The sequence below is a fragment of the Diabrotica undecimpunctata genome, chromosome 5 (genome assembly GCF_040954645.1).
Source record: "Diabrotica undecimpunctata isolate CICGRU chromosome 5, icDiaUnde3, whole genome shotgun sequence".
Taxonomy (NCBI): Eukaryota; Metazoa; Arthropoda; class Insecta; order Coleoptera; family Chrysomelidae; genus Diabrotica; species Diabrotica undecimpunctata.
Window position 1 is genome coordinate 20,738,549 of NC_092807.1, and position 14,385 is coordinate 20,752,933.

General features: G+C 34.5%; 1 protein-coding gene across 1 annotated transcript in view; it reads right to left on the reverse strand.

Moving 5' to 3' along the window:
• The window catches only part of LOC140442111 (uncharacterized), a 274,067-nt gene that overhangs the window by 59,538 nt on the left and 200,144 nt on the right, over positions 1-14,385 (reverse strand). The window contains exon 7 of the mRNA XM_072533189.1: positions 1,051-1,213. Within this exon, the coding sequence (XP_072389290.1) occupies positions 1,051-1,213 (163 nt within the window). The remainder of the gene's footprint in view (positions 1-1,050; positions 1,214-14,385) is intronic.

Consider the following 14,385-nt stretch of genomic DNA (forward strand, 5'->3'; position numbering starts at 1 on the left):
AAGAGCGACACAGATAAAATGGATGATATGTAATCCTTTGTTACTTACTAACTGTAGCATTTCACTTGATATTGAATTAAAGCCTAGGGATTTATTTGTCTTTAGCGATTTAATTGCATGTTTGACTTCAGCGAGTAAGACAGTAGACCATGTTTCCAATATTTCGTCAGTATCGGTCTTTAGATTACCTTCCTTATCTATTACAGACGACGTTTGAGATTTAAATTCTCTGGTAAGACGTTTAATCTACTGAAATAAATCCATCGGTTCATTTTGACAGCCATGTTCCTCTATCTCTCTGCCTATTTGAAAGATATAATCAGCTTTGTCTTTGCAGCACTGTTTTCTGATTTTTTTCGACAACTCTATAACTCTCATCGGTTGTTCCGCATCTAGATTTATGTTCTTTTCTACTTTGTATCACAGTCCACGTATATCCAAACAGATATAGAGAGAGAAAGCAAAAAAAAACTAGAAGGGAACTGTAAGATGAGCGAGAACTGTTGAAACCCTACTTACATAATTGCTTTATTAAAAACTTGGTTTACAATTAAAAAAAAATGTATTGCACAATTCGAAACGAAAAATAAAGGAAAATTAAAAATTATTTATAGAATTTATAGTACGAGACAACGACTGGAGAAGACGGAAATTCGGAAAATGAATGCGACTGTAACATTAAAAATTACCTAAACTGGTAATACTGAGTCGGTTAGTTCAACTTCAGAAAATGGGAAATGAGCCACGTACCCTTTTGATCTTCTCTTACGTTTGCTTTTTATGTTTTCTGTAGTAGTAGTCATATAACTAATGATAATCACTTTTATCTTTGAACATTGAACACCGTTTGCTTTCCTATTAGTCGATAATAAAAGTAGCGTACATACAGAAAAAAAACTTGTCACGAAGAACTGACTTTTAAAATTTAAATAATTTTTCTAATATGTACAACTAGATAGGTTATACTATAAATAACTTGTTCTTTACAAAAACACGTATTCTTCTCAAAAATTAGGAGTTCAGCTAATTATAACCGTAAAACAAACTTACCTGTATTGAGATCAACGACCTAAGATAGGAATCCTTCTCGGATAATGTTAAATTGCTGACATGTCCTCTGTCTTCCCATTTATTCAGGATCGACCGCAACTTTCGCTCGTCCTTTTTGGGAGCGAAGACGTGAAATGTTACGTCAATTCCTGTCCTGAAGTGCCTGCAATGTCAAAAAACGATCTTAAAGCCCAGCAATGAATAGTAAATAGAATTTCCTGTTCCGTCGTTGAAATTTTTCCGACAGGAAAATTGTGGAAATTTTAGAGTATGCATAATACAATACAAATATTTACGTATTTGTTTTAAAGGATGTGATCTTAAAATTTATTTATAAATAACCTAAATTAATATATTATATATATATACAAGTATATATATATATATATATATATATATATATATATATACGTATATATATATACCTCTACCTCCTATCTTTCCTGCATTCAATCACCCTTCGAGAATCTTTTAAAGTTCTTAAAAAACTTTATTTTTAATGTCATAAATAAAATTTTTATTATATTAAACAGATTCTGTAGGTTTCTTTGGCCTGTCGATTTGCTGGCCTTCATGTATTTGGTTTTTATTTCGTTTATGTTTAGGCCACTATTTTGTGCCGCTCTTTCTATCGCATGAAATGCTTCTATCATCTCTCTTTCGCTTCTAGCTATAACATCAACATCATCTGCACAAATCTTGAGGAATGTTAAATGCCAACTATGTGGCACTTAACATTCTTACAGTTCGGATGTAGAAAACTCTTTCAAGTAGGGACTTATGTTCCATGATTATTTTAAATTTTATTTACCCTAGTGTATCATATTATATTGTGATTTATTTTGTTTATTATATAATTATTTTATATTTGTTTACTCTATTATTTACCCTAGTGTAAAACGGATTGTTATATGCAAATGGTTCTTCATTATAATTAGGGTGTTTACTGTTTTTATCTCAATACATCCTAATTTCCATGGTTTGCTCGTTTTTATTCTGCATATATATATATATATATATATATATATATATATATATATATATATATATATATATATATATATCTCCATGCCAATCATCATCATCATTAGTAGCTCGACAACCCTTTCTGGGTCCTGGCTTGTTCTAGGATTTTCCGCCATTCTGTTCTGTTCCTTGCTTTGTTTTTCAAGTTGGTAATCTTAAGTGTTTTCAAATCTTGTTCCACTTGTTCCAAGTATCTACGTTTGGGTCTTCCCTTAGACCTTCTCCCTACTGGTGTTTGCCTCATTATATGTTTGGTGTATATGTTGATTATACCTTCTGCGCCATATGTCATTTTCTTTTACCCCCTTATATATATGTCTAAGGATTTTTCGTTTAAACGTACCTAATAGGTTTTCATCGCTTTTTGACAGTGTCCATATCTCTGATCCATATACAAGGACCGGTTTTATCAGGGTCTTGTATATTTTGCATTTGGTTTTTCTTGTGATGTTGTTAGATCTTAGATGTTAATTAGTCCATTATATGTTTTATTAGCGATATGTATTATTTACTTAACTTCTTCACTGACATTGTTATCTGCGGTAACTAGTGAACCTAGATATGTAATATTTTTCACGCTTTCGATATTAAAGTCTCTTATTTTCAGATTCTGTAGGTTTCTTTGGCCTGTCGATTTTCTGGCTTTCATGTATTTGGTTTTTATTTCGTTAATGTTTAGGCCACTGTTTTGTGCCGCTTTTTCTATCGCATGAAATGCTTCTATCATCTCTCTTTCGCGTCTAGCTATGATATCAACATCATCTGCAAATGCCAATATTTGTACACTTTTTGTTATTATTGTTCCTCTGGTGTTGACTTTTGACTTTTTAATTATTTTCTCTAATGTGATGTTGAATAGAATACAGGATAGGGCATCTCCCTCTCGTTGTCGTGTTCTCACATGGATTGTATCTGTTAGTGCGTTTTGAATTCGAATTTTGCTTTGTACTTTAAGTGTTTCTTTTACTATATCAATGAGTTGAGTTGGAATATTAAACTCTTTCAGTGCATGGATCAGAAATTATCGATGAATGCTATCATAGGCACTCTCAAAACAAATGAAAAGATGATGTGTGTCTATATTAAATGCACTAGTCTTTTTCAAGATTTGCCTCAAGACGAAGATCTGATCTATTGTGGACTTCTGCCTGCAGAATCCACATTGATATCCCCCAACTATTTGTTTCGCATATATGGTCTCAATCGGTCATACAAAATATTTGACAGTATTTTATACGGCACAGTTAGTAGCGTTATTGCCCGGTAGTTTTTACATTGAAGCTGATCTCCCTTTTTATGTAGTGGGATAATTATTCCGGTATTCCAGTCTTGTGGCAGTTGTTTATTATTCCATATGTTCACTATTAGTTCGTGTATCGCATTCAATAGGGAGTCTCCGCCTTCCTTTATCAACTCTGCGCTAATGTTGTCTAATCCAGGTGACTTGTTGTTTTTCAGTCTGGTAACTGCTTCTTGCATTTCAGCTACTGAAGGGGGGGGTTGTTTCTCTGGTATCCGTTTGATCCAGTATAATTCCATCATATATCATATAGTGGATCTTCGTTTTTTTCAAACATTTCTTTGAAGAATTCTGTCCATCTTTGTAGTATTTCAATCTGTTGAGTTACTATATCTTCTTCTTTGTCTCTGCACATCATTGTTCTTGGCACATCTCTATGCCAGTACTTCCATAAAAAAACCAACACTTCCAAAATAAAATAAATATAAAAAGTCTAATTGGCAAACTAATCATCCAGCTTATTTTCTATCAGTTATTCAGAAATGTGATTAATTAAGTTTAACTTTAATACAAAATTAATTAATACAACATTTATATCCTCTGGCAATGCAGCAGTAATTTTTTATTATATAATATAGAGCATATTCATTGTGCCATAAACAGCTTCATAAAGTCCATATAAAAAGAGAGGACCAGGCAAATTTAATTTTATAAACCCATTTATTTAAATTTTATATGGCACTGCATAAAACGTGATAAAAATAATGCGGTTACATTTATTGTTATTATAAAACACCATGAACATTTTCTAAATATATATGCTATGCATATTATTAATGCAAAAAGTAAAACAAAATAACACTATGCTTCTTTATTGTGAAATACTTCTAGTCCATTGTTATTAGGTGTACGAATTGGGTGTACGTATTGAAATTGTAATTCTAGTTTGCAAACAATCAGGTAATACGATATAAAGCGCCTAAGTGTGACCTACTTTCTAAAAAGTTACAATTCATTTAAGGCTTAAAATACGAATACGAATAAATGCAATAATGTAATTTGAAGTTTCTCGATAGTTCAAACTTCTCAAAGATTTAGATACTTATTTAAATGTGACTGTATATACATTGAGAGCCAACATTACGGAATAAATTCATTCTTCGGGAAAAGGCGACTTTGGAGACAAGTCCCGAAATATTTTTCTTTTTAAATCATGATTTTTTACCTTATATACAGGGTGAGTCGTAACTATTGGGACATAGACTAAGTACAGGTTATTTGGACCAAAATATGGCTATTGGACCAAATATGCCTTAATAAAATGTTGCTGAGAAAAAAGATACAGGGTGTTAAAGTTAATTTTTGTTTTTCGTTTTTTGCTAATAGTTTCCATGTATATTTATAAATTGCTATCAAAATTGGCACAGAGGCATAATCTTAGACAAGGAATAGTACTTTATTTACAATTTTACGTTTTGTCATAGAGGGCGCCACGTGGATCATTCCTAATGATCAAATTGAGTCTAAACTTTTTCTGATGAAACTTTTTAGTAATTTTGATGATGAAACATGATAATTTCAACCGTTTTCGATAAAAACGCAGTCGAACTGCTTAGAGTCTTAAAAAAGGATTTCAAATATTATTTTATTTATGAAAAGTATGCTTTGGACTGTCAGATAATTGTTGTTGGTAAATGTCATTTGTTCGGAGTAAATTATTTTTGATGTGACAGTGTAGTGTAATGTTGCATTTTTTAAAAGTAATCATTACTTTTTTTGATTGAAATGCTTCGGCACAATCATTTTACTAATGAAGAAATGCGAGATATGATTTGCGTATACGCACAAGAAAATTTTTGCGGTCGCTCGGCAGCCAGAAGGTATGGAATGTTATACGCAAACAGAAGGCAACCAAATCACAAAACTTTTGCAAGATTATATCGTAGTTTAGGTGAAACTGGGTCATTTCACACTAAAAATCGGGGTGGTCGACCGAAACAAATCACACCTAATCAAGAAGATGATGAACTTTTGGTTCGAGTAGATGAAAATCCTGAAATAAGTTCACGACATCTATCAGCAGCAACAGAAGTAAGTCAGTCGTCTATTGTTAGAATTCTAAAAAAAGAGAACCTCCATCCTTATCATTTCACTCCTGTTCAAAATTTACTTCCAACAGATCTTCCACGACGGTTACAGTTTTGCCAACGTATTCTGAATAAACATCGCAATGACAGACACTTTATTAAGAATATTATGTTCACCGACGAAGCAACTTTTACCGGACAAGGGGTTTTTAATTGGCGAAATAGTCATTATTGGGAAGAAGAAAACCCGCATGCTAATAAAGCTAGACATTTTCAGCATGAGTTTAAATTGAATATTTGGTGAGGCATTATAGGCGACCAACTACTAGGGCCTTATGTTCTTCCTACGAATTTAAATGGAGATTCTTATTTATTCTTCTTGGAAAATACTCATAGTGATATTTTAGATGATCTGTCACTGGATGTAAGAAGAAAAATGTGGTTTATGCAGGATGGAGCGCCACCTCATTTTTCATTAGCTGTTAGAAATCATCTGAATGACGTATTTCTCAACGATGGATTGGCAGAGGCAGTGATTTTCAATGGCCATCAAGAGGTCTTGAGTACAATCCGCTAGATTTTTATTTTTGGGGACATATGAAGTCCTTAGTTTATGCCAATTAAATTAATACACGAGACGAACTTTGGAGATACATTCAAAATGCAGCTAATCTTATAAGGGGACAGAATAATATTTTTTTAACGTCCGAAAATCCTTTATAAAAAGAATTAGAAAAGCCAATTTTGATAGCAATTTATAAATATACAGGGAAACTATTAGCAAAAAACGAAAAACAAAAATTAACTTTAACACCCTGTATCTTTTTTCTCAGCAACAGTTTATTAAGGCATATTTGGCCCAATAGCCATATTTTGGTCCAAATAACCTGTCCTTAGTCTATGTCCCAATAGTTATGACTCACCCCGTATATCATACTAGTGACGTGATCCAATTGGCCGTAAGGATGTAATTGATGATTTTAGTAAATAAGAATTGAAGCGTATATTAGCTCATTTGAAAGGATATCACTGGTAAACACACAGTTGACTGTCAGAAATTTTTTACTGTTTCTAGGTAATTTGGGTTTGTTGACAACAGATCACATTTCTAACATATAAGGTAATTTAACGCAGCACTACCTACATGTAGTGCTGCTACCCATCAAATAAACAAAACACGAATAAAAAGTAAGATATTTAATGTACAACAAGCTACTTACAAAAAGCATTACACATATCTGCCACAAAAGTTTTTTTTGCCTTAAAACCTAACCAGCATCGCAGCACAAATCTGTTATTCGGCGTCACCTAAAAGCTTCCTTTTATAGGATTTTCTTGCAAAGGCTTTAAAATGACGGTTCCTTTGAAGACTCCAGCAGTAATCCGCTATTATGTGAGTGTCCCATCTTCCCTGATACCTCTCTTCCATCGTTTTGATGCCTTGGTGGAGGCATTCCCCTTGTTCCTCACTAAGGTCACCAAGATTTTCTGGGAAATCGTCTAAGTGGCTGTGGAGGTAATGAATACTCATTATGACACCCGTGTTTGTTTAAATTGTTGAGCATTTCTTCTACTATATCCCAGTAATTTTCCGATTTATTGTTTACAAGAAAATTTTCCACAACTTTCACAAAAAAACCACCATGCATTACATTCAATTTCAGTCATCGATTCTGTAAAATGCGAATCTTTTATAAGTTGTCGTATCTGAGGCTTATCAAATATTCCGGCTTTCAATTTTTCTTTACTAAGTGTAGGGAATTTGTTGGACAATTACTCAAAATAAGGACTAACAAACGAATCTCCAGATATAACTCAAGATAAAACTCTGGACTCTCTAGAGAGATTAAATCCTACTTATATAAAAATCAAACTCTTAAAGTTTAACCTAAAGGCTGATTTAAAGCATTAGCACGGGCAGCATTTGAAAGATTACAGTCTTAAAATCAAACTTACCAAATATTTCAAAGGCAAAAACTTTCAGCCAGTGCATAATGCCGGACGTGACATACAGAGTATCTATTTCTATCTGTCCTTTTGTGGACATAGACAAACCACAGAACCTTGCTAACTACGATTTATAACACTGTGCTTGACTATGACCTGGTAAATATCATTAGATCACTGTTGTGTAATAGACTATTCTACGTTTTGCTAAATGGAAAGAAGAGCAGATGGAGAACCCAAAAAAATGTCCTCCCTCAAGGAAGCGTTCTGGCGCCGTCCTTATTTAACATCTACACCAACTGAAGGGAAAAATACTCACACAAGTAGAGTCGACAATGGAAGAGGCTTTAAACATGATGTCAACTTACTACAAACAAAACTCATTAAAGCCAAACCCTACCAAAACCCAAGTATGTGCATTGCATCTCAACAACCAACTGGCGCATGTAAAACTGAATGTTTCTTGGGAGGGACAACGCTTGAAACATACTGATAGGCCCAAATATCTTGGAGTAGTACTAGACCGGTCACTAACGTATAAATTCCACTGACAGAGAACAAGACAAAAGGTTTCTACGAGAAACAACCTTCTCCGGAAACTTGTAGGGAGCAAGTGGGGTGCAAACCCCCAGGTCTTGAAGACAACAGCTGAGGCCTTATGTTTCTCAACAGGGGAATATGTTTGTCCCGTCTGGGGTAGATCTAGACACGCCCAACAAGTCACCAGGGCGTTAAATGAAACATGTAGAATAATTACCGGTTGCATGAAGCCTACCCCCCTACCCCAACTGTACCGGGAAGCTGGATTCGCATCAGCAGACGACCGTAGATGCGCCTCAAAATATGTGGAGTTCAGGCAAACTTTCGATAAAAGGCACCAATTATACGGCTTTGACGAATCGCCAGGAATCAGCCGACTTAAATCAAGGAAAAGGTTTATAAGAAATGTCAGCGTCGAACCACCCGAACTGTTCGCAGAACGACCTAATGGAATGAACCTGGACTGGAGAACCTGGCGGACACTCAATCGCATACGTACAGGTGTTACCCCTGTAAAACAGAACCTCATTAAATGGGGCATCAAGACAGACAGCGACGCACTTTGTGAATGTGGGGAAATACAGAACGTGGAGCACCTGAGAGTATGCAGACTTTGCCCATCACAGTGCACCGCCGATGATTTATGGCTCGCAAATACAAAGGGTGTAGACGTAGCCCGATATTGGGCAGAAAAACTGTAGTCGGATCCAGACACGAAAAAGTAAAGTAAGTGGACATAGTCATACATAGTAAGTGGACACAAAATTCAAGTGATTCAGAGAACTATGGAACTTAGAATACTCAACATTAAGATTACCAATCGCATAGACATCTAACTAGATAGACAGAGGAAATTAGAAGACAGTTAAAACTAACAAAAAAATCCAAAAGATTGCTAATAAAATGAAACTGGACAGGACACATAACAAGAATGCAGAATTGGGCGAAGTAAATTGTTTAGTGACTGTCAAGAGCAAATAAGCAAGCAAGCTTTTATTTTTTATTGCTGGCAATAAAACCTGGAAAATCTTAGAAGGCGTATTTACGAACTGTCTAAGATCGAGATGCATACCAGACCACTAAAATACAGCAAACATAATTCTCATTCATAAGAAAGGTAGCAAAGATGATATCAACAACTACAGACCTATAAGTCTACTACCAATCGTATACAAGACATTCACAAAGATCATCAACAACAGATTAACAAACGCATTAGATGCTGCACAGCCGAGAGAACAAGCTGGCTTCAGAAGTGGATTCAGTACCATAGATCATATTCATACACTTCGAGAACTAATAAGTAGAGCTAAAGAATATGAAATACCGCTAGCATTAACCTTCATAGAATTCGAGAAGGCTTTCGATTCTATATATCCCAAGGTAGTAATAGAAGCTCTGGCATTGACAAACAGTATATGGAAACTTTTGCAAATATATAAAGACAAGCAAAAGCTAAGGTAAAAATTTATGAAAACACTACAGAATTTCTATTCTGTAGTGTAGATTTCTTATTCTATTACAGAATAAACTAGCAGAACAAAGCAATATACAACCATCTAAGATTTGCAGACAACATCCTTCTGATTGCTAATAATCCTACAGAACTACAAGAACTTCTAAGCGACCTAAATACAGCTAGCAATGAAGTTGGCCTAAAAATGAACTTGACAAAAACAAAAACAATGTACAACAAGCTAGTGGATGTCCAAGATGTATTAATGAACAACACTGCACTTAAGACAGTAGACGAGTATGTATACCTGGGACAATTATAAATCTGGCTCCTCACTTCCAGAAATCAACAGAAGAATAAAACTAGCTTGGACACCTTTTGGTCGAAATTCAGTTATATTCAAATCGAAGATGCCAATTCACCTGAAGAAAAAAGTATTCGATCAGTGTATACTACCAATCATGACATACGGCTGCAAAACTTGGACACTAAAGAAAGAGATAATATCGAAACTCAAAGTCACTCAAAGGTCAATGGAGCGATTCATGATAGGTATAACAAAGAGAGATCGAAAAAGAATAGAATCAATCAGACAAAAGACCAAGCTTACTGATGTAATCCATAGAATTAACTCTTTAAAATGGCACCGGGCGGGACATTTAGCGAGAAGAACTGACAATAGGTGGTCCACTAGAATTACACTGTGGTATCCAAGAGGCGTCAAGAGACCAAGAAGACGTCGAAATTTAAGATGGGACTATGACATAAGGAAACAAGCAGGTACAACATGGCACAGAAGAGTGAATTTTAGACAATCATACTTGTCTTTTGAAGCTTTTGAGGAGAATTTTGAAGATACCATGGACCGATCATATTACAAACGAAATAGTGTTGCACATAATGGGAAGAGACAGAGAACAGGGAAGACAGGGAAAAGACAGCATATTTGGGGCACATACTTAGAAATGATACAGAGAGATACGGTCGAATCCATCAATTATATAGAGAGTTGTTGCAGCTGATTATTAAGGAAAATCGAAGGAAAAAGGGTCCTGGTAGACGACGAATATCCTGGCTGAAAAACATTTGCGACTGGACCGGGTTAAACAGACAGACACTCTTAAGAAAAGCAGAAGATAGAGATAAATTTGCAATGGTTATAGCCAACCTTCATTAGTAGAGACGGCACTAGAAGAAGAAGGAGATAATCATGGGCAGATATGAAAAATGAAAATGTAATGGAAGTTACACCATAATTGGTAGAATATGCTCAGAATAATGATGATGATATCACATGTATATACATGTTTTTAATTTTTTTATTCCCCCGTTGTTTATTTTTAGACCATTCTATATCCAGCATTACTTGGTAAATTTAATTATATATTTGCACGTTCAACAAACTTAATAGCATCTTAACTATAATCAAACCTAATTTACCTTGCGGTGTAAAAAATCGCCTGATTTACCCGAACAACCCTTATTTATTTTTAATCAACATTATTTCAGCTATTTTACACCTTACCTTCGGATCGCAGGTGAACCGTAACCTTTAGCTCCCTATTCAATTCCGAAGTGGCTGCAATGTCAAGAAAACGGTCTCAAAGATGGGTAATGAATAGCAAATAGAATTTTTCCGCCATCTTTGAAAATTTGTAGGAGCGGAATAGAACTTGTAGCTCAGGATTGTGACTCATTGAAGTGTGCTCGCATTTCGCAGAAAATTTGAGAATTAGACGGTTAATGAGAAAGGGCTTTTGAGGTTTTAATCAATGTTACGGTCTGCGTATTTCCATTTAAATAATATGTATAATTTATGGTAATTGTAAAATGAAAATGTCACATTTTCCCAAAATAGATTTACTTAAACCTTCATTAAGTTTTAATTCAAAAGTCATCATTTATGAAAGGAAAAATAGCATAATATACAACTGGATACGTATGATCCTCTACTGACGCTTTTTTTAAAATTAACAGTAAGTATGTATAGTTAAAATACTTAACTATTCTGAGCGATCTAATAAACGATATTTCTTCATTCACTTCTTTTTGTGCTAAACTTTTCCAATCTCTTACTGTTACGAGTTTAAGGTCTTTCTCTATTTTAATAACTTACCTCGTTCTGAGCCTACCTATTTTTCTAGGAACCATTAGTTTCCTGAGCATAACTAGTTTGGGCATTCTATTCGCTCTCACTCTTTAATAAGTTCTTTGAACAAAGCCATTAATTTGTTCTTCACTCCCACCCGCCTTCTGTCTTTTCCCCGAAATACGCGTCCCAACATTTGTCTTTTCTGTTTTTCCAGAGTATCCTCTTACTTTTTATTTAATGTCCATGACTCGCAACAAATGTTACTGTGGGTCTAATTACTGTTTTATATATTTGAAATTTGTCTTGTCTAGGAACGTATTTTGAATTCATTTAGGCTCGTAAACTGCCTAATTTTCTGTTCCCTTTCGCTGTTCTGGCTTCCAGATCCCATGTCACTTTTCTAGTTTCATTAAATACTGCACCTAGATATTTAAAATTGTCCACCCTTTTAAAACTGTAACTTTTACCACTTACACACTTCAATTTTCTTCTATTCTTTTTGGTTCCTCTATAATCATATGGTTTTGTCTTTATTTAGCTCCAATCTAAAATTCTGTGCTTCTTCAATATTGTTTTTTATCATTCTTCTTAATTTTATGCTTTAGCAGTTCTTGATAAGATAGTGAGAGCACCAACATTGATGGCTGATAGTCAGTGCTCATTTTTCCTGTTTGTCTCTTTCATGTTTCTCATGATCAGTTATTTATTGTCATGTTTAATGATCTGATCAATTTTTTTGGTATACCTAAATGCTACACTGCTCGATACATTTTGACTATAGACTCGTATCATATATAAAAATACATTTATAAAACATACAGAGGAACTTTATCTTCGTAACCAGCTGTCTGTATCTGTTTTAAGGAGAAAATTTGGTATATAGTCAATCTGTCCTTTCTAAAGCCGGCCTAGTACTTTTCTAAAATTCTTTCCGTATAGCAATTTAGTCTATTTCTTAATATTCTTGTGCATATTTTGTATAGAGTATCTAGTAAGGCTATACCTCTACTTGTATAGTTGTTTCAATTAACTTTGTCTGCTTTTTATGCAAAGGGTATATGCGTGCTAATGCCAATCAGCATTGTTTTATTTTGCCATATTTGCACTATTAGTTGATATGTCCTTCTCTACAGTTGATCTCCACCAAACTTGATCATTTCTAAACATGTCATTTTTCCCAGGATTGATGTTTTTCGTTTCCTGCCTCCTTTGTAGTAGGTAGTTATTTTTTTTAGAGTTCCCAATTGGGGAAAGACTGCTTTAAGGCTTGGCAACCTTGCTCCTACGCCAACTACTGTTTCTCTTCTAAGCTATTCTACTAGGAGAAAACAGATCTCAATCCTGTACTCCATCTAATTTCCATATATCATTCCCTTTTTACACCTCGGCCGGAATATTGTTAAATATTTCTGACAGAGGGCAGCAGCGGCCGGCAGTACCAAGATAAGGTGCATAGGAAATCATTCTGAACCGGCTTATTATTGGATTTTCATAAGCGAAGCTGTATTAACAGAACGTTTATAACACTGAGATGCAATAGGGCATGGGATACTTTTTCCTAACGGCGGCGCCGACGCCATCTTGAGTCCAGGTCAAGAAGTGTGAAATCAAATGTTATAAGATCAGCCATCGTGTGGAAGTCCACAAAAATTAAAACTTAAAAAGTTAGTTATTGATGGTACATGGAACGTACAAGGGCTAAAGACAATCACAGGTAATCATTGAAAGAGAGTTGGCAAGATAAAATCTCTGAAATAGCTAAAACGCACTGGTTAGGAGAGGGCCATTTTAGAACATATAATAATTATATTTACTTCTCTGACGGTAAGACCCAAAACTTAGAGATGTTGCTTGGTCTCACCAAGATTACAAAAGTATATCGTCGAATTTAAAGCTGTGAGCGATAGGATAGGATGCAAATCACATAAACCCAATATCATGCGCCAACCAGCACAGTAGATAACATAAAAGTCAAGGAATTGGGTAACAATACCAATAAATCCCCTAAAGCTTAATAATCCTGTAAAACGGGAACACTGGATAACAGATGAAACACTTAAAATAATTGAGAATACAAAAAATCTTTGTCAAAGTGATGATAAAAGTAAAAGGGAAAAAGCGAGTTTAGGAAACTTTAACAAAGAAATGCAAGGCTGATAAACGTCAATGCTATCTCAATATATGAAAAAAATTGAGAGCCACGATCAAAACAATCAATCGAGAGATCTATTTATATATTTATAAAATAAGCTACTGAAGGAACTGGAATCAAATTGCTTCATTTGCTCTGTAACAAAATATGGCATTTCAAGCAATGGCCTGACGACAGCAGAAAATCTACAATATCAACAATACATAAAAAATTAAGGGCTGTATCTATTTTTTAATATCACATCATAAAAAAATAAAAATAAAAAAAAAATGGGGTAAATCACTCTTACTGCTTAGAGGTTTGAAAAATAGATTATGACCTATTCTTGGACCTACCGAATACGGGTACAAAATTTTAATAAAATCGGTTAAGCCGTTTCGGAGGAGCATGGCGACAAACACTGTGGCACCAGAATTTTATTATATCGATATAGGTATATTAAGTTGAATAATTAGATTTCTGAAAATTAAAATATATGCGCTTACCACGACTGACAACTACATACGGTTTCTAATTGTACAAGAGTAGTAGAGCTGTCAGCTTGAAATGCTGCAATAGAAATACAAAAGGATGTATAAACCCTATGCTTCACGAGGAGTGAGCAAAAAAACACTTTTAAGTGGCCTACTTTCCTCGTATTTCTCACTGTCAAGTTTCGAACTTAAATATTCACAACGTAATGTTCATGAAATTATTTAATAATGTTGTGCTAATGTCAATGACTTTTTTATTTGAGTTAGGCAAAAAACATTAGTAAAAAAGAATTAAGCTAAAAGCTGAATACTAATCTACATC